Genomic DNA, 21698 nt, shown 5'->3' on the forward strand with positions numbered 1-21698 from the left:
ACTCTAGCAATCCTTCCACACTATTTAGGCCTCCAGTGCATTGTTTCTACCATCTGTTCATGATCATTACCTTCTTCATGTCCTCTCTTCCTTCCTTAGAGTGGATTAAATCCCACAATTAATCATTATAATCACTTTCTTGCATATGGTCTCAACTCTTTCTTTATGGATCCTGCTTGACAAAAATCCTTATTTTCAGTAAATCCAACTCCATCTATTCTGTGCCTCACAGCTAAATGTGGCTACAAACAAAATCATGGTGTTGGTGTATCTTTAAATTCATGATCATGATCTTTAGAGAGTCCCTTGATGTTGCTAGGCAATCATAGTATATTTACCTGGTTTATCCACACTCCTAAATGATTATTTTCTACTTATCCTCTCCTCAGACCTTTAAAGTACTTCTCCCTTATTCTCACTCTCAGCTGATAACTTGACTTCCTGTTTTGTTTCACTCACAAAATAAAGGCAATGCAAGAAAATTTCTGTAAGTTCCCAGCTTGAACTCTGTTTACTTACCTGCGTCTTACACACATACTCTTCTTTTGTTACTCTAGATGGCCTGTCCAGTCTCCTTTCAAAGACCACACCTCCATGTTTGCTTTGAATTACATTCTTTGTCTCTTCTGGCCTATTCAAGGACTTCACTCTTAATTCTTCTGTGTGTTTCCTGTATCATCAATGTTTTCTTCCTCTAGTAGGTCATTTCCTCTAATAGAGTGTAACCACAAACATGATATTTTTTCTTCCATTTTTCTCTTGGTCCCACTTCCCCTTCCAGCAGTCTGCTCCATTCCTCTTGGTAACAAAACTTCCCCCAAAGACTTGTTTATATTTCTTGTCTCTGTTTCTCCTCATTCCTTCTGAGCCCAGTCTAGGCAGATAATTGCTAGTGCTCTTGTCAAAGCACCAGTGAAGTGACCACATAACTAAATTCACTGGTGATCTTATGCAGTGTAATGATTTTTAAGTGCATCTATATACACAGTCAATTTTAGATCTTTAATTTATATCTCCACCCCAGACCTGTTCCCTGAATTCCAGATTGATATATCCAGCTGCTTATCTTTCCCACTTAAATGCGTAATACACATTTCAAACTTACCTGCCCAAAATGGAAGTCTTCATCTTCAGTCTTACCCATTTCAATTGATAGTAACTTCATCCTTCCAGTTGTTCAGTCTAAAATCTTAAGGATCAAAACTGACTCCTTTCTGTCGTAACCCATATTCAGTGTGTCAAGAAATTCTTTTGGCACTGCCTTCAGAATATATCCAGAATCTAGCTATTTTGCATCACTTCTACTACCATCACACTGACATAAGCCATTATCACCTTTAGTATATTCCATTAGCCTTCTCTGTGCTTCTGCCCTCCTCTGCCAACCCCTTCCCATCTGTTTTCAACATAGCTGATGAAGTGATTCTTTTTAAGTGTGAATCTGATCATGTCACTCCAGTAGTTTCCCATTTCATTCAGACTAAAAGTCAAAGCCCATAGCTCAATACATTTCCTGTCCCTGCCAGGACTGTTCCCTCTCTAACCTATTGCTACCAGTGCTCATTTGACTTCAGTTACATTGGACTTCTTGTTGTTCATTAAGCATTTTGTGCTGTTTTTCTTTGCTTTAAATATTCTTTTTCTGTATTTTCTCATGATTTGTTTCATTACCCCCAGTCTTTGCTCAAATGTCACATTTTTCAAGTGAGTTCACCCTGATCACCCAGTTTAAAATTACATAACTTCCCACCCCCATATTCTTCACCCCTCCTTTCCTGATCTATCTTTAGTCCAAAAAATTACCACTTTTTAATATTCAGCTATATAGGTTACTTACTTTATTTATTCCTACTAAAATGTAGAGCTCTATAAGAGATTGGGCAATTTAGACTGTTCTGTTCACCACTATATCCTCAGTGTTTGGAATAGTCCTGGCACAGAGTAGGTTGCTCAATAAATATCTGTTGAATAAATATATATGTCCTGGGTTATGCTGTAAAGATGTAAAATGTGTTCCTTAATGAGTTTTGCTGTCAAAAAAAGTTTGAGGGGTGCCTGGGAAGCAGAGTCAATTAACTGTTCGATTCTTGATCTCAGCTTAGGTCTTGATCTCAAGGTTGTGAGTTTAAGCCCCACATTGGGCTCCATGCCCAGTGTGGAGCCTACTTAAAAAAAAAAAAAAAAAAAGGTTTGAACTATGTTAGTATTTACTGTCAAGTTAGGAATTTGAAAGGTTTGTAGTAATTTTACGGCCAAAAAATTTAGTGAACTTTTGTATGGTTTTCAAGATGTAGTTCAGATGTATCTCAAGAGTAGTTTATTCACCCTAGATGGATCATTTTAACAAAAAAATTCTCTGGAGTAATAGTTAAGTGACCTAAGTAACACTGACTGGAGACCTCATCCAACTCGCCTTACTTCTCAGGCTGCAGCTCCTCATCTATAAAGTCATTGGGTTGAGGTGCTCACTATGATCTTTTCTAGGTCTTATGATCTCTGAAAACCTACATTGCTAATTTTCGCTGTAATGATCCTGGAACGAAGTGCATATTAGTTTTGAAGATATACTTCTTCAATGAAGAAATTAATGACTCTCAGCTGTGTTCTTACCCATTGTATCTCATCATGAGCTAAAGAATTTGTATTTTATTTTTAATGTTCATATTTATGCTTATTTATGATATATATAGGAGAAACAAGTTACTTGGTTTCAATAGTTCTGCATTATTCTGTTTAGGAAATTGTCAAAAATTTTAAAAACCTACAATATTGAAAAAATTGTAAGAACTTTAGGGAAAAAATGAAAATGTACAATCAACAGTCATTTTTTTTGTTTGTTTCTAATTTTTCTTTTTCAGACGGTCTTAAAATCGCTACATTTGCCAAAAAACAACAGTCTTTATGTCCTTACACCAGACTTGCCACCACCTTCATCATCTAGTCATGCTGGGTAAGGTGTTTACTTTTCCTGAGAATCTGAAATGAAAAGCTTGATTGTTAAGTTGCTTTAAGCTGTGTATAAATATCAAAATGAAATCAAATCAAAATCTTTTTGAAACTTTAACTTACCAATAACTATTAACTACATAAAATTTCTATTTGGTTTGGGTAGTTTGATTTTAGTGGTGGAATTTTTTTCCAAAGAAAATCTTTAGCAAAACTCCATTATGGAAAAAATAGTAAAAAATGATACTGTTTTGTTTGAAGGGGAGGGACTAGTGTTTTGGAAGGAAGAGATTGAATAAATGGAACTCTAGCTTCTCCCGTGACTAAAGAAAGCATACTTTTGAGGAAAATTCATCAGGCACTGCAGAATACAGCTTGAAAAGCACTGATACAACATTTTTACTAAGTTTTTATCTCTTCTTGGAATAAAGTATCTCGTTCTTTTTTCATTATTCACAGTGAAACTTGGGACATTTATAGAATGATTAAATGCTTTTAGTATTAAATTATATATGACATTATTGCTAGGTAAAAAAACTGATCTAAAGTACATGATGTTAGTGATAGAGTAATAATTTTTGTGAGTACAATATCATTCCAGAGCTATGTTTAAATTGTTTTTAGATTTTCACAGTTTTTATACATATTTACTTCTTTTTTAATACTGCTTGGTGATTTTGTGTAGTAGAGAGACCTGTGTGCCTAAACTTGGGATATTCTCAAACTTTTCCTACCATGTATCAAATATCTTTATTATTATATAGTAGAAGGAAAAAATTTCCGTTTTTCTCACTATAGTACTCACAGAGCACTCTGGCTACCAAATGTGTGGGGTTCTTTCCCCACACACCAGGCCATTCTTCAATACCAACTTGATGTTCTACAATTTAAATAAATTCTGACACTATCTACCTGAAGATAGCATTTTATTTATTTATTTATTTATTTATTATTTTTTTTTTTTTAAGATTTTATTTATTTATTTGACAGAGAGAAGACAGCCAGCGAGAGAGCGAACATAAGCAGGGAGAGTAGGAGAGGAAGAAGCAGGCTCCCAGCGGAGGAGCCTGACGTGGGGCTCGATCCCAGAATGCCGGGATCACGCCCTGAGCCGAAGGCAGTCGCTTAACGACTGCGCCACCCAGGCGCCCCTGAAGATAGCATTTAATCCCATAGGTTCAGGGCTCAGTTCCATAAGACTGCTCCCATATTGGACACTATTTCAAGTCTAGGTTGTCTCCTGTGCTTCTGAACAACTGGGTATACATTGGAGGTTCCCACAGCCCTCTTCTTGGGTTTGATAATTTGCTAGAATGGCTCACAGAACTCAGAAAAGTGCTCTACTTACTATTACCAACTTATTACAAAACATATTTTAAAGAATGTAAATGAACAGCCAGATGAACAGATATATAGGACAAGATCTGGAAGTGTCGTGAGCACAGGAGCTTAAAGTTTGGGATGTGCCACCCTCATAGCACATAGATGCATTCTTTTTCACCAACTTGGAAGCTGTTAAAAACCCTTCACTGTATGGTGACTAACATAATATAATAAAAAAAATTATTATAAAAAAAACCCAAAAAACAAAACAAAAACAAACAAAAACCAAAAATACTAAAGAAACATAGCATGACAAGTCAATGCAGTGTAATGCTGGACTGGATCCTTTTCTGGAAAAAAAACCTGCAAAAGGTGTTATTGGGATAATTGATGAAATTAGAGAATCTGTAGTTAAATAAAAACATATTAAGGTTAAAAAAAACCCCTTCAGCTAGGGTTTTTTATAGAGGCTTTATTACATAGGCACGATTGACTAAATTATTGGCTATTAATAATTAATAATTAACTCAACCTCCCTACAAATGTGGAGGCAGGGAGAATGCAGGTAGCTGAAAGTTCCAACCTTCCAATCGATTGCTTTCCCTTGCAACAAGTCCTCATCTGAGGGTTTTTTTTCGAGGGTTTTTTCTGTCATTAACTCATGAACAAACTCTTGTGTGGCTGAAAGGGGCTTGTTACAAATAACAAAAGGCCCCTTGCTCCTTCCACCTGTATTGCTCTTATCATTTAGAAAATTCCAAGGGTTTTAGGGAGCTCTTGTTGGGGGGACAGGGAAGAAGACCAGATATATATTTCTTATTATAGATTATGCCATTACAGGTAGATAGTACCAAAAAAATTAAATTTGACTTGTACCAAAGTAGAAATCACTGACCTGAAAAAAGTTAAATCTAATATAATTGTATTTGATAGTCTATTAATAGTTCATTTGAGGTTAAGAATTTAAACATTTCTTCGGTCACTGTTTATTTTCTGTTAAGATCACGTATTAACGGGAGGTTGAATTTGCACATCATTACAAACAGCCAACAGTACTTGTAGTCCTTGTGTTTATAGTAATGTTGATATCAACACTACATGAGATTAAGTTAAACAGGAAGTTATATGTATGGTTCTGTATCTAGTCAGGACATTATTTTTGTAGTTTAGTTAGCAGAGTGTAATCACTGTCACCCCATATGTAATCCACATAATTATGAGCAGATAGAGACATTATTGGTTATAATCTATTGTATGATTAAATGGATTTATCAAAATGTCTTCCTGGGCTAATGGAGATGTTCTTCATTGCCATGTGGCTGACCTTCCTTTGATTGTCGAATTGCTCAGTTCCTGGCAAGCAGGGCCCTACAGTGCTTATAAAATACAGTGTTTTATTGGAGAATGACTACTAAATTAGTCTTCCTTAGTTGGCTTTATGAATTTTTTTTTAAAGTTTCTACTTTAATTCCAGTTAGTTAACCTACAGTGTTATATTAGTTTCAGGTATACAATATAGTGATTCAATAATTCCATGCATCACCTGGAGTTCATCACAACTAGTGCACTCCTTAAGCCCCATCACCTATTTAAGACATCCTCCTACCCACCTCCCCTCTGATAACCATTAATTTGTTCTCTATAGTTCAGAGTCTGTTTCTCGGTTTATGTTCTCTCTTTTTGTCCTTTGCTCATTTGTTCTGCTTCTTAAATTCCATGTGGGAGTGAAATCATATGGCATATGTTTTTCTCTGACTTAGTTTGCTTAGCATTATACTCTTTAGCTCCATCATGTTGTTGCAAATAGTGATTTCATTTTACTTTATGGCTGAATAATATTCCATTGTATATATATACCACATCTTCTTTATTCATCATCAATAGACACTTTGGCTGCTTCCTTATCTTGACTGTTGTAAATAATGCTGCTATAAATATATGGGTGCATGTGTCCCTTTGAATTCGTGTTTTTGTGTTCTTTGGGTATAAATACCCAGTAGTGCAATTGCTGGATCGTAGGGTAGTTCTATTTTTAACGTTTTGAGGAACCTCCATAGTGTTTTCAGAGTGGCTGCATCAGTTTGCATTCCCACCAACAGTGCAAGAGGGTTACTTGTTCTCACATCCCTGTCAACACTTGTCTCTTGTGTTTTTTGACTTTAGCCGTTCTGACAGGTACGAAGTGATATCACATGGTGGTTTTGACTTTCACTTCCCTGATGTTGAGCGTCTTTTCATGTGTCTGTTGGTCATCTGTATTTCTTCTTTGGAGAAATGTCTGTTCGTGTTTCTACCCATATTTTAATTGGATTATTTGGTGTTTTGGTATTGAGTTGTACAAGTTGTTTATATTTAGTAAACTAACCCTTTATTGGATAATGTCATTTGCAAATATCTTCTTCCATTCTGTAGGTTGCCTTTTAGTTTTGTTGATTGTTTCCTTCACTGTGCAGAAGCTTTTTATATCGATGCAGTCCCAATAGTTTATTTTTGTTTTTGTTTCCCTTGCCTTAGGAGACATACCTAGAAAAAAGTTGCTATGGCTGATGTCAGAGAAGTTAATGCCTGTGTTATCTTCTAGGATTTTTATGGTTTCAGGTCTCACATTTAGGTCTTTCATCCATTTTGAATTTATTTTTCCATATAATGTAGAAAAGTGGTTCAGTTTCTTTTGCATGTTGCTGTCCAGTTTTCCCAGCAATATTTGTTGAAGAGACTGTCTTTCCCATTGGATATTCTCCTGCTTTGCCAAAGATTAATTGACCATATAGGTGTGGGTTTATTTCTGGGTTTTCTGTTCTGTTCCATTGATCTAGGTGTCTTTTTTTCCCCCATAACATACTCTTTTGATTACTGCAGCTTTGTAAAATAATTTGAAGTCCAGAATTGTGATGCCCCTAGCTTTGCTTTGCTTTTTCAAGGTTGCTGTGGTTCTTCAGGCCTTTTGTGGTTCCATACAAATTTTAGGATTGTTTTTCCTAATTCTGTGAAAAATGTTTGTGGTATTCTGATAGGGATTACATTAAACGTGTAGATTGCTTTGGGTAGTATAGACATTTTAACAATATTTAATCTTCCAATCCATGAGCATGAAATGTCTTTCCATTTCTTTGTGTCATCTTCAATTTCTTTCATCAGTATTTTATAGTTTTCAGAGTACAGGTCTTTCAGCTGTTTGATTAGGTTTATTCCTGGGTATCTTATTATTTTTGGTGCAATTGTAAGTAGGATTGCTTTCTTAATTTCTTTTTCTGCTGCTTCATTATTGGTGTGCAGAAATACAACAGATTTCTGTAGATTGATTTTGTATCCTGCAACTTTACTGAATCAGTTCAGTAAAGTTTACTTTTATCAGTTCTTATTTTTGTTTTATTAGTTCTAGGAGTCTTTTGGGTTTTCTATATATAGTATCATGTCATCTGCAAATAGTGAGAGTTTTACTTCTTCCTGATCTGGATGCCTTTTATTTATTTTCGTTGTCTGATTGCTGTGGCTAAAACTTTGAATACTATGTTGGATAGAAGTGGTGAGAGTGGGCATCCTTGTCTTTTTCCCGATTTTGGAGGAAAGGCTCTCAGTTTTTCCCCATTGAGGATGATGTTAGCTGAGGGTTTGTCATATATGGCCTTTTGTATGTTCCCTCTAACCCTACTTTTTAAGGGTTTTTATCATGGATAAATGTTGTACTTTGTGCAATGCTTTTTCTGCATCCATTGAAATGATCGTATGGTTCTTAATGTTTTCTCTTGCAGTGAATGATATTTTTAATGTGTTGTTGGATTTGGTTTGCTAGTATTCTTTTAAGGATTTTTGTATCTATATTCATCAGAGACATTGACCACTAGTTCTCTTTGTGTGTGTGTGTGTGTGTGTGTGTGTGTGTGTGTGGTTTTTATCTGGTTTTGGTATCAGGGTAATGCTGGTGGCCTCATATAATGAATTTAGAAGTTTTCCTCCCATTTCTATTTTTTGGAATAGTTTGAGAAGAATAGGATATTAGCTCTTCTTCAGATGCTTGGTAGAATTTGACTGTGAAGCCATCTGGTCCTAGACTTGTTTGTTGGCAGTTCTTTGATTACTGATTCAGTTTCATTACTGGTACTCAGTTTGTTCAAATTTTCTATTTCTTTCTGTTTAGGTTTTGTTAGCTTATTTGTTTTTAGGGATTTATCCATTTTTTCTAGGTTGTCCAATTTGTCAGCATATAGTTTTTCATAATATTCTCTTACAGTTGTTTGTATTTCTGTGGTCTTTATTATTTCTCCTCTCTCACTTGTGATTTTATTTATTTGGGTCCTTTCTTTTTTTCTTGATGAATCTGGCTAGAGGCCTATCAATTTTATTGATTTTTTCTATATCATTTATTTCTGTTCTAATCGTTATTATTTCCTTTACTTTGCTGGCTTTAGGTTTTGTTTCTTGTTCTTTTTCCAGCTCCTTTAGGTCTAAGGTTAGGTTATTTATTTAAGATTTTTCTTGATTCCTGAGTAAGGCTGTATTGCTGTAAACTTCCCTTTTAGAATCACTTTTGCTGCATCCCAGAGGTTTTGAACCATTGTGTTTTCATTTTCATTTGTGTCCATGTACTTTTTAAAATTTCTTCTTACTTCTTTGTTGACCCATTCATTGTTTAGTAGCATGTTATTTAACCTCCATGTATTTGTGATCTTTCCAGATTTTTTTCTTGTGGTTGATTTCTAGTTTCATAGTGTTGTGGTCAGAAAAGATTCATGGTGGGGCGCCTGGGTGGCACAACGGTTAAGCGTCTGCCTTCGGCTCAGGGCGTGATCCTGGCGTTATGGGATCGAGCCCCACATCAGGCTCCTCCTCTAGGAGCCTGCTTCTTCCTCTCCCACTCCCCCTGCTTGTGTTCCCTCTCTCGCTGGCTGTCTCTATCTCTGTCAAATAAATAAATAAAATCTTAAAAAAAAAAAAAAAAAGAAAAGATTCATGGTATGACTTCTTTTTTAAATTTGGTGTGGCCTGTTTTGTTTTGCCTAATATGTGACTTACACCGGAGAGTGTTCCAAGTGCACTTGAAAAGAATGTGTATTCTGCTGTTTTAGGATGGAATGTTCTGAATATATCTGTTAAATCCCTCTGGTCCAGTGTATCATTCAAAGCCATTGTTTCCTTGTTGATAATCTGTTTAGATGATCTGTCCATTGATGTAAGTGGGGTGTTAAAGTCTCCTACTATTATTGTATTTTTATCAATTAGTTCCTATATGTTTGTTATTAACTGTTTTATGTATTTGGGTGCTCCCATATTGGGTGCATAAATATTTCTATTTGTTTTATCTTCTTGTTGGATTGTCCCCTTTATTATTATATAGAGTCCTCCTTTATCTCTTGTTACAGTCTTTGTTTTAAAGGCAGTTTTGTTTGATATAAGTATTGCTACTGTAGCTTTCTTTTGACATCCATTTGCATGATAAATGTTTCTCTGTCCCCTCACTTTCAGTATATGGGAATCTTTAGGTCTAAAATGCGTCTCCTGTAGGCATCCTATAGATGGGTCTTGTTTTTTTTTATCCATTCCATCATCCTTTATCTTTTGATTGGAGAATTTAGGCATTTACTGTTGTCATTTTATTACTTGTTTTGTGGGTGTTTCTGGATTTTCTCTGATCCTTTCTTGTCTTTTTCTCTTTCATGGTTTTCTTGTTTTCTTTAGTGATATATTTTGATTTTTTCCTCTTTATTCTTTGCATGTATATATTAGTAGTTTTTGATTTGTGGTTATCATTAGGTTTGTATACAATGTTTTCTGCATACAGCAGTCTATATTAAGTTGATCATTGTTTAAGTGTGAACCCATTTTTTTTTTTTTTACTTCTTCCCACATTTGAGTTATATGGTGTCATATATTACATTCTTTTATATTATGAATTCCTGGACTAGCTTTTTACAGAAATATTCTTTTTTTTTTTCTGCTTTTATATTTCCTGCTGTTATACTGTCACTTTTGGTCTCTCCTTTCCACTCAAAGAGTCCCTTCTAATATTTCTTGCAAGCTGGCTTAGTGGTCTTGAACTCCTTTCATTTTAGTTTGTCTGTGAAACTCTTTATCTCTCCTGTTTTGATGATAGCCTTTCTGGATGGAGTATTTTGGCTGCAGATTTTCTCCATTCAGCACTTTGAATATATTATGCCAGTCCCTTCTGGCTTAGAAAGTTTCAGCTGAAAAATCCCCTGCTGCCTTATGGGTTTTCCCATGTAAGTTACTGTCATCTTTTTCTGGCCGCTTTAAAAATTTTTCTTCATTACTATATTTTGCCATAGTTTAATTATGTGTTGGTGTGAAACTGCTTTTGTTGATTTTAATGGAGGTTTTCTGTGCCTCTCCTGGATATGGATATCTGTTTCCTTCACCAGATTAGGAATGTTTTCAGCTATTTTTTTTTTTAAGTTTATTTATTTATTTGAGAGAAAGATGGCGAGAGAGAGAGCATGAGCAGGGGCAGAGGGAGAGGGAGAAGCAGGCCCCTCACTGAGCAGGGAGCCCAACACGAGGCTTGATCCCAGGATCCTGGAATCATGACCTGAGTGGAAGGCAGACGCTTAACCAACTGAGCCACCCAAGCACCTCTGTTTTCAGCTATTATTTCTTCAAATAATTTCTCTGCCCCCTTTCCTCTCTTCTTCTGGGATGCCTGTATACAGATGTTACTACATTTGATTTAGTCATTGAGTTCCCCAAGTCTTTTCTTGTTTTGCATAATTCTTTTTTCTCTCTTTTGTTCAGCATGATTACTTTTTATTACTCTGTCTTCTAGGTCATTAATTTGTTCCTCTGCTTCTTGCAGAAGCTGTTCATTGCTGTTCATTCCATAAAGTGTGTTTCTCATTTCATTTGATCTCTTTATCTCTCCTATGTTATTTCTTATCTCTGTGTTAAAGGTCTCACTCATGTCCTCCAGTCTTTTCTCAAGTCCAGGGTGTATCCTTATGATCACTACCTTATATTCTCTACCAGGCATGTTACTTTTATCTGTTTTGCCTAGATCTCTGGCTGTGGCCTTGTCCTTTTCTTTAATTTGGGATAAATATTTCTGTCTTCTCATTTTGTCTAAGTCTCTGTGCCTGTTCTTTTGTGTTAGTAAAGTCATCAATATCTCCTGTTCTCGAGGGTAATGGTTTTATTAAGAAGCCCTCTAGTGCCATGCACTGTTGTCTCTCTTGTTCCCCCATGCCTGGTGCTTCTAGGAGTGTCTCCATTGTGTGCTGTTTGTGCTCTGTTGTTTTGTCCTGGCTGCTTTATCCTCAGGTCAGTCATCTATAGAGGGTCTCTTTGCCTGTTGTGGGCAGTGTTTGGTCCTTAGCCTGAATGTGGCACTTTTTAACTAGGTGTGCTCTGGTATATTTGTGAAATGAGACCTGTCACCACCACCATGGAACTAAGGCTCCCGTGTTTGAAAACTAAGGCACAGGTTTGGGCTGGTCTCCTGGAGCAGGAGGCTGCCGCACTGGACTGATACAAGCATGATTGGGATGGGCAGTTCTTCTGGAGCATGAGGGGTGTGGCTTGGTATAAGCAAGTTAGGTAGCAAGTGTCCATGCTGTGCTGGTTCCTGCAGGTGGCCCTGTGGTTATGTTGAGGGGCAGGTAGTGAAATGGTGCTGGCCACTTCCTTTGTTCCTGGAGTGGTCTCTCCGTGAATGCTGCTTCTCTAGGATGCACTCTGAAATGAGCAAATAGCCTACCCACTGTGTGCCCCAGGTGTTCTTCAAATCACTGTTTCTACTCTGTGTCCTTGGGTTGTTTGCCTGCCTTCTCTCCAAGAGCAGCTTAATGCCCTCTGGGTTCTGTTCCAGCCAAGTCTGCTGACCTTTAAAACTCTAGGCTTTAGGCCCTGCTTGTTGCAAGAACTCGTGAAATTTGGCCCTTCTTGCTTTCCCAGCCGTCTGCTATGGGGATTCATTTTCCCCTTGTGCTCTTCTGTGTGCTAGTCACCCTTCTCCGGACCCATGTTCCCTCCCCACTGTGATGGCCACAGTCTGTTTTTCTCCCAAACTGTGTCTCCAGACATCCTACCTTCTTTGATGTGGCCTCTTCTCTGCCTTTAGTTGTTGAGTTTGTTCTCCCAGTCTTCAGATGAAGTTCTGAGGTATTTAGGATGATTTGATAATTATCAGTTGTATTCCAGGGACAAGGCAAGCCTAGGGTCCTTCTACTCTGCCACTATCTTCCAGCCTGGCTTAATGGATTTTTACCAAGTTATAATGATGCTGTTTCCTTTGTTGGAACAGTAAGACAAAAAAAAAAAAAAAATTCAAAGCCAAACAGAAGACATAAAAGCACAGACTATCTGGGGAGTGGGAGGAGGGACACATAGAAGCTCCTCTTATGAAAAATCATGTTAATGCACATTTTATTAAAATCTAACTAAAGTCCAAGTTGTTTTTCTTTTAGTATGTTAATCTAATATATCTTTCTATAAAACTAAGGATTATTTTCCCTTTTGTTGGTGATGTATATTTGAATTTTGATTTCATGAGAGACAATTAAAAAAATCCATGCAGAACCTTAAATTAATGGTTATGATTATTTTTAATGTGATTTTTATTTTTTGTTTCAACAAATAAAAATAAGTTTTTGACATCCTAACTATAGAGCCTAAAAACATTTTCCTATTGAGTTATATAACATGCTGTGTTATCTAATATGGTAGATAAAATTTGAATTTGTTACCTAATTTACATTCTAAAAAGAAGAAAATAAAGGGTAATTGTGATTCTTAATGTTATTTGAGAATTGGCAAATGAATAGATGAGCTCTGGAATTGGTTGTCGTAAATAGGAGAATTTATGTATATAATAACCCATCCCTTTCTTCATCTCAGATTTAGGAATTTTGAAAAAGCAGCGTATTTTATTTAAGTGGTTGGTTTGATGTTTAATTGGTTTTATTATTTATGTTTCTCTGAGATGAGTCAATGTATATTGGAAAATGGAGGGGAGTTGGATAATAACCAACTATGATGACATTCTGCTGCTGGATTCTACCATTGCAATTCCAGTGCAATGGCAAACATTAGGTTTTTTTCTTTATAAAGTATCCGTCTTCTCTTAATGGAGCTCCTGGGTGACTCAGTTGGTTAAGCATCTGCCTTTGGCTCAGGTCATGATCCCAGGATTCTGGGATCAAGCCATGTCAAGGCTCCCTGCTTGGCAGGGAGTCTGCTTCTCCCTCTCCTCCCTGTTTATGCTCTCTCTAGCTCTCTCTTGTGCACTGTCTCTCACAAATAAATAAAATCTTTAAAAAAAAAAGTATCCATCGTCTCTAAATGGACTAGACAATATTGGTATTATAGTGTCACTCCTAAACAAAATTTATTATAACCAAGTCAGGAAAGTATTGTGATTATAATCTATCTCTCCAGACAAAAGATGCCAAGGTATAAGTAAAATGAGAAAAAGCCTGGATTACTCTCCCAGTTTAGTTGGTACTCTAAATTTTTCATTTATTATAAAATGGGGAGCATTGTTTTAGTTGTCAAAATGGTTCTAAAAATTCATTATTCAGGAGTGGTACATTATATGCAAAAGCATCAATTACAAAGCACAATAATTAAAATGATTTGTTTATGCTTATAAATACCATTAGTAATCCTTTTCATTCAGCTGTTACTTGAATCTTAAAATAACCCTGCAAGGATGCAGGTTGATTTTGCTGCATCTCTTTTATAAATGAGGAAACTGAGTTATGTAGAAGAGTTTTGGATCATTCAAGGTCAACAGTAAATACTTCTGACTCTGAAGTCTCCATGTGACTCTCAATCTAGTATAGCTTTCAGATCCTTGACAGAAATTTACAAGACTTTACTCTAAAGATACCTTTTCTTTTGGAGGCAGTTGTTTAGAAGTTTTTTTTTTTTCAATCTTGTAATTTGTTATATACTCTTTGGAGGTCACTTATATACATTATTGTACTCATTGTAATTCTCAGGAATATTTGTGAAACTTCATTTTGTGATTCACTTTTTCAGCGTATCCTTAATCATTTAGTAAAATGTAGATATAAAATAACATGCTTTTAAATTGTTTACTGACAAACCATTTTATTCTCAAGGATTGGTGACAACTGTAGATCTAGAGAACACTACATTTTAAACCATATCCTATAAGAATTTTTTTCTTGATTTTACTGCCACTAGGGGGTGCCTGGTAATTGAGTCTTTTTTTTGTATATACAATTTCTGAAAAAGAAAACACTAAGAACAGAAAATTATGACATGCGTGTCTATAATTGCATTTAGAATTATTTTAAAGTAAATTATGTTTTTCAGAAAACAGAATATCAAGCTTTCTGAGAATATAAGAGCAATCTCTTTAATCATAATCTTTATAACAGTTGAGAATCATGTAAAAATGCTTCTTAATAAATCAGATTTCACTAATTAATAGAAAAGTGAAGCAATACCCTAATGGCAAAACTTCAAACTATACTATAAGTCATAGTAAAATTAGCAAAGAGGAAAAAACCTGTTAATTATACATGTTTCATATTATATGATTTAGTCCATCAGATTTAATTATTACATACTGGATAAAATACGCTCTGTCTTCAAGTAGCTTATAACCTATTCATTAAAAGTATTAGGCTTTTTCTTAATTTGCCTCTTTACAGAAATTTTGCTTAGAATACACTCACTCTTAATGTTCTGTCTGCCACTCAGGTTGAATCATTCCGTAAGCTCCTCTTTTCATCTGCTCTAAGGATTGGTGTTCTTGAGACTTCTGTTCTCAGCAGTCTCTCCTATTGTAACTTCTCCCTGATATCTACTCTTAGTCCTTCATTTTCCAAATATGTATTGATGACACACTGTTTATCAGCCCATATGTCCTAGTTGCCAGTGGAGCTTTTCACTGTTGTGTATCCATATGTAATTCAAAGTCATAAGTCTAGAAGTGAGAAAATCCTGAGAAATCTGTACTATTGCTTATATTTTTTTGTTTCAAATGTACAATGGTGCAAAATACTGCAGTGTATTACAGTTAGGATGATAATTATTTAAAAGGTCAATGAGTTTGGCATATTGATGACTTTGTTAAGATTATTTTTGGTAGGTAGAATAAGAACCAGATTATAATAGATTTTAAGGGATAAGGGAGAAGTGAGGAATTGGAGTTACTGTTATTTCAGAAAAGTCTACTGTGAAGGGAAGGAGAAGTTGAAGGATGAATAGGGTCAGGAGACTGGAGAATTAGAAGTATGAAGAGAAAGATACAGCAAATAGGGAAATTTGAAAAAGTAAAACCAAAAAAGAACTATTGGCCAAAAAGGGTACAGGAGTGGCTTAGCTCAAGCTACGTAACAAAATACCATGGACTGGGTGGCTTAAACAACAGACATTTATTTCTCACAGTTCTTGAGACTGGAAGTTTCAAGATCAAGTTTCCATCAAGTTTTGGTTTTTGGAGAGAGCTTTCTTCCTAGCTTGCAGACAGCTGCCTTCTTGCTGTGTCTTCATATGGCAGAGGTTGAGAGAGAGAGAGAGAGGAAAGAAAAAAAAAAAGATAGCAGGTGGGTGCTATTGAGCAAGTGAGTTCTGGTCTCTCTTCCTCTTATAAAGATACCAATTCTATCGGAGTAGAGCCCCACTCTTATGACTCATTTAACCTTAATTACTTCTTTTTTTTTTAAATGTTTTTTTATTATGTTAGTCACCATACAGTACATCCCTGGTTTCTGATGTAAAGTTCGATGATTCATTAGTTGCGTGTAACACCCAGTGCACCATACAGTACGTGCCCTCCTTACTACCCATCACCAGTCTATCCCATTCCCCCACCCCCCTCCCCTCTGAAGCCCTCAGTTTGTTTCTCAGAGTACCTATTCTCTCATGCTTCATTGCCCCTTCTGATTACCCCCCCTTTCTTTATCCCTTTCTTCCCCTACCAATCTTCCTAGTTCTTGTGTTCCATAGATGAGAGAAATCATATGATAATTGTCTTTCTCTGCTTGACTTATTTCACTTAGCATTATCTCCTCCAGTCCTGTCCATGTTGCTGCAAATGTTGAGAACTCGTTCTTTCTGATAGCTGAGTAATATTCCATTGTATATATGGACCACAACTTCTTAATCCAGTCATCTGTTGAAAGGCATCTCGGTTCCTTCCACGATTTAGCTATCGTGGACAGTGCTGCTATGAACATTGGGGTGCATATGGCCCTTCTCTTCACTACGTCTGTATCTTTGGGGTAAATACCCAGTAGTGCAATGGCTGGGTCATAGGGTAGCTCAATTTTTAACTTTTTAAGGGACCTCCACACTGTTTTCCAGAGTGGCTGACCAACTTGCATTCCCACCAACAATGTAGGAGGGATCGCCTTTCTCCACATCCTCTCCAGCAATTGTTGTTTCTTGCCTTGTCAATTTTTGCCATTCTAACTGGCATAAGGTGGTATCTTAGTGTGGTTTTGATTTGAATTTCCCTGATGGCTAGTGATTTTGAACATTTTTTTCATGTGTCTGTTAGCCATTTGTATGTCTTCATTGGAAAAGTGTCTGTTCATATCTTCTGCCCATTTTATGATTTATTTGTTTCTCGCGTATTGAGTTTGAGAAGTTCTTTGTAGATCTTGGATACCAGTCTTTTATCTGTAGCATCATTTGCAAATATATTCTCCCATTCCGTGGGCTGCCTCTTGGTTTTTTTGACTGTTTCCTTGGCCGTGCAGAAGCTTTTTATCTTGACGAAGTCCCACAAGTTCATTTTATCTTTTGTTTCTCTTGCCTTTGGAGATGTGTCATGAGAAAGGTTGCTTTGGCCGATGTCGTAGAGGTTGCTGCCTACGTTCTCCTCTAGGATTTTGATGGATTCCTGTCTCACATCGAGGTCTTTTGTCCATTTGGAGTTTATCTTTGTGTATGGCGTGAGAGAGTGGTCAAGTTTCATTCTTTTGTATGTAGCTGTCCCAATTTTCCCAGCACCATTTATTGAAGAAACTGTCTTTTTTCCACTGGATGTTTTTTCCTGCTTTATCAAAGATTACTTGCCCAAAGAGCCGAGGGTCCATTTCTGGGTTCTCTATTCTGTTCCATTGGTCTATGTGTCTGTTTTTGTGCCAGTACCATGCTGTGTTTGTGATCACAGCTTTGTAGTACAGCTTGAAATCCGGCATTGTGATGCCCCCAGCTTTGTTTTTCCTTTTCAACAGTTCCTTGGCAATTCGGGGCCTTTTCTGGTTCCATACAAATTGAAGGACTATTTGTTCCAGTTCTTTGAAAAATGTCATCGGTATTCTGATCGGGATAGCATTGAAAGTGTAGATTGCTCTGGGTAGCATGGACGTTTTAACAATGTTAATTCTTCCGATCCATGAGCATGGAATATTTTTCCATCTTTTTGTGTCTTCCTCAGTGTCTTTCAAGAGTGATTTATAGTTTCTAGAATACAAATCCTTTACGTCTCTGGTTAAGTTAATTCCAAGGTAACGTATGGTTTTTGGTGCTATTGTAAATGGGATGGATTCCCTAATTTCTCTTTTTTCAGTCTCATTATTTGTGTATAGAAATGCAACTGATTTCTGAGCATTGATTTTGTATCCCGCCATATTACTGAATTGCTCTATAACTTCTAATAGTTTGGGAGTGGCTTCTTTTGGGTTTTCCAGGTAGAGTATCATGTCATCTGTGAAGAGAGACATTTTGACTTCTTCTTTGCCGATTTGGATACCTTTTATCCCTTTTTGTTGTCTGACTGCTGTTGCAAGGACTTCTAGTACTATGTTGAATAATACTGGCGAGAGTGGGTATCCTTGTCGTGTACCTGATCTTAAGGGAAAGGCTTCTAGCTTTTCCCCATTGAGAATGATATTTGCTGTAGGCTTTTCATAGATGGTTTTTATGAGATTGAGGCTTGTACCCTCTATCCCTACACTCTGAAGGGTTTTAATCAGGAAAGGATGCTGTATTTTGTCAAATGCTTTTTCTGCATCTATTGAGAGAATCATATGATTTTTGAATCGTTCTTTCTGGATAAAATCTAAGACACTGATAGATTTGTGAATGTTGAACCACCCTAGCATCCCAGGGATGAATCCCACTTGGTCATGATGGATAATCCTTTTAGTGCACTGTTGGATTCTATTAGCCAGGATCTTGTTGAGGATTTTGGCGTCCATATTCATTAGGGAAATCGGTCTGTAATTCTCCTTTTGGATGGGGTCTTTGCCTGGTTTGGGGATCAAGGTAATACTGGCCTCATAGAATGAGTTTGGTAGCTTTCCTTCTGTTTCTATTTTTTGAAATAGCTTTAGGAGAATAGGTATTATTTCTTCTTTGAATATTTGGTAGAATTCCCCTGAAAACCGTCCGGGCTTGGAGTCTTGTTTTTTGGAAGGTTGTTTATCACTGACTCAATCTCTTCATAATTAATTAGCCTGTTTAAAAAATCAATTTCTTCCTGTTTCAGTCTTGGTAGTTTATAGGTTTCCAGGAAGGCCTCCATCTCTTCCAGATTGCTTAATTTATTGGCATAAAGCTGTTGATAAAAGTTTCTAATAATCCTTCCAGTTTCATTGGTGTTGGTTGTGACCTCTCCTTTTTCATTCATAATTTTATTAATTTGGGTCCTTTCTCTATTCTTTGGATAAGTCTTGCCAGTGGTCTGTCAATTTTATTGATTCTCTCAAAGAACCAGCTTCTAGTTCTGTTGATCTGCTCTACTGTACTCCTGGTTTCTGATTCATTGATTTCTGCTCTAATCTTGGTCAACTGCTTCCTCATGCGTGGATTAGGTCTGTCCCTCTGTCGCTGTTCCAGCTTCCTGAGGTGAGAATATAAAAACTGCATTTTAGAATTTTCTATTCTTTGAGTGAGGCTTGGATGGCTATGTATTTCCCCCTTAGGACTGCCTTTGCAGTATCCCATAGGTTTTGGACCGTTGTGTTTTCATTCCCGTTGGTCTCCATAAATTGTTTAAATTGATTTTGATTTCCTGGTTTATCGAATCATTCCTGAGCAGGATGGTTCTTAGTCTCCAAGTGTTTGAGTTTCTTCTGAATTTTTCCTTGTGGTTGAGTTCCAATTTCAAAGCGTTGTGGTCTGAGAATATGCAGGGAATAATTTCAGTCTTTTGGTATCAGTTGAGACCTGTTTTGTGTCCCAGAACATGGTCTATTCTTGAGAATGTTCCATGGGCATTAGAATAGAATGAGTATTCTTTGGTTCTGGGGTGTAGTGTTCTATATATATCTATGAGGTCCAACTCGGCGAGTATGGCATTCAAAGCCCTTGTTTCTTTCTCGATTTTTTGCATGGTGTTCTGTCTATTTCTGATAGTGGAGTGTTGAGGTCCCCTACTATTAACGTATTTTTATCTATATGTCTCTTTATTGTGGTTAAGAGTTGGCTTGTGTATCTTGCTGCTCCCCTGTTGGGGGCATATGTATTTATAATTGTCATATCCACTTGTTGCATACATCCTTTAAGAATAATATAGTGCCCTTCTGTGTCTCTAACTGTAGTCTTTAGTTTAAAATCCAATCTGTCTGATACGAGAATTGCTACCCCAGCTTTCTTTTGAGGTCCATTAGCCGTGAAAGATGGTATTCCATCCCTTTACTTTCAGTCTGAATGTATCTTTAGGTTCAAAATGAGTCTCTTGTAGACAGCTAATGGATGGGTCATGTCTTTTTATCCAATCTGCAACCCTGTGGCATTTATGGGAGCATTTAGGTCATTTACATTGAGACTGAATATTGAGAGAGATGATTTTAATGATGCCATGATGCCAGTAAAGTCTTTGTTTCTATGGATTGTGACTTTCTGTTCTGTATCACTCTTGGGGCCTTTTTACCTTTATAGAACCCCCCCCTTAATATCTCCTGTAGGGCTGGTTTCGTGGTTACGAAATTGGTCAATGACTGGCGATTCTGGAAGGTCTTTATTTCTCCATCAATTCTGAATGGCAGCCTTGCTGGATAAAGGATCCTTGGCTGCATGTTTTTCTCTGAAAGAGCTTTAAAAATGCCCCGCCCCCCAACTCTTTCTCTCATTCCAGGTCTGTGTAGACAGGTCTGACGTAATTCTGATACCTTTGCCTTGGTACGTGAGAAATTTCTTTGCCCTGGCCCCTTTCGATACTGTATCCTTGGATCTAATATTTGCGAATTGCACTATGACGTGACGTGGCGTAGATTTGTCATGGTTGAGCTTGGGAGGGGTCCTCTCTGCCTCTTGGACACGAGTGTTTGTTTCCCTTGCTAGATTAGGGAAGTTTTCAGCTACAATTTGTTCAAATATCTCTTCTAGACCTCTGTTTTTCTCCACCCCCTCGGGGATGCCGATGATTCTGACATTGGAACGTTTCATTGAGTCGGTAATCTCCCGTAACCTACATTCTTGAGTGTGGATTTTTTTAAGTCCAGATTCTATTTTAGCTTTGTCTTGTACTAACCCATCCTCCAAATCGCTGATACGTTCTTCTGCCTCATTCACCCTGGCCGTCAGAGCCTCTAGTTTTGACTGCATTTGGCTCATAGAATTTTTAATTTCTGCCAGATTCACTCTCATTTCCGCCCTTAGAGATTCTATATTCTCATTAACATTTTCGTTAATACTTTTTTCAAGTCTACACATCATCTTGACCATTGTACTCTGAATTCCATTTCTGATAATTTGGTGATGTCCATATCCATTAATTCTGTGGCAGAGGCCACAGACTCATTGTCTTTTCTTTGCTGGGGGGGATTTCTCCTTCTCGTCATTCTGATGAGGAGAGGTTGCGGGGTTGTCCAGAGCCCAGATTATTGACCAGGACCCAGGCCGTGCACCCTTGTTTTATAGGGATCTTAGGGATGTGGGCTTCTTGATTTTTCAGCCTGCCTTCTGGGCGAGGGGCCTGCCGCGCCGATACTCAGGCAACCCTGTTTCGGTACAGTCTCCGTGTCCCCTTTGAGGGTGATGGGGATGGGCACACTGTGAGCCGGTATTGCAGGCTTTTGTTCTCTGGCGGCTTTCCCTGGAGGTTTGCTGTGCCTCTTCTGAGAGTCAGCGCAGCAGTGGCCGAATCTCAGTCTCTGTCTCAGAACAGAGGGATCGCGGACCGTTCTCCACTGATGTTCTGGCCACTTTAACTCTGTTTCTGTTGGTGCTGCTCAACCTTGCAGCGCCCCAGGATGTGCATCCCACACCCAACGTCCCAGCCCTCACTTCCAGGGCCTGCGCGTCTCTGTCCTTTGTGTTTCTAACACCGCCAGCCGCGCGCTGCCAGCAGCCCCCGCCTGCTCCGGAGCTCCTGGTCTCAGTCTGGCCAGTGAGCGCTCCGAAGCTCCAGCCCTCAGTCTGGTGGCACGCTGTCCCGTCTCACGGTCTCCTTCTCCTCTCTCACAGGTGTCAGTCTGTGAGTCGCCCGCTCCCCCATGCAGGTGGCTACCGCTTCCCGGCACCTGAATGTGGTGGCCCCTCCCCCTTCCGTT

At 37.6% G+C, this 21698-nt stretch overlaps 1 protein-coding gene across 5 annotated transcripts in view; it reads left to right on the forward strand.

Moving 5' to 3' along the window:
• The window catches only part of FAF1 (Fas associated factor 1), a 486729-nt gene that overhangs the window by 201762 nt on the left and 263269 nt on the right, over positions 1 to 21698 (forward strand). For all 5 annotated transcript variants that reach the window (XM_048220345.2, XM_048220346.2, XM_057310649.1 and 2 more), the window contains one exon: positions 2859 to 2950. In XM_048220345.2, coding sequence (XP_048076302.1) covers positions 2859 to 2950 — 92 coding nt within the window. The remainder of the gene's footprint in view (positions 1 to 2858; positions 2951 to 21698) is intronic.

The sequence above is a fragment of the Ursus arctos genome, unplaced genomic scaffold (assembly GCF_023065955.2).
Source record: "Ursus arctos isolate Adak ecotype North America unplaced genomic scaffold, UrsArc2.0 scaffold_12, whole genome shotgun sequence".
NCBI classification, from domain to species: Eukaryota; Metazoa; Chordata; class Mammalia; order Carnivora; family Ursidae; genus Ursus; species Ursus arctos.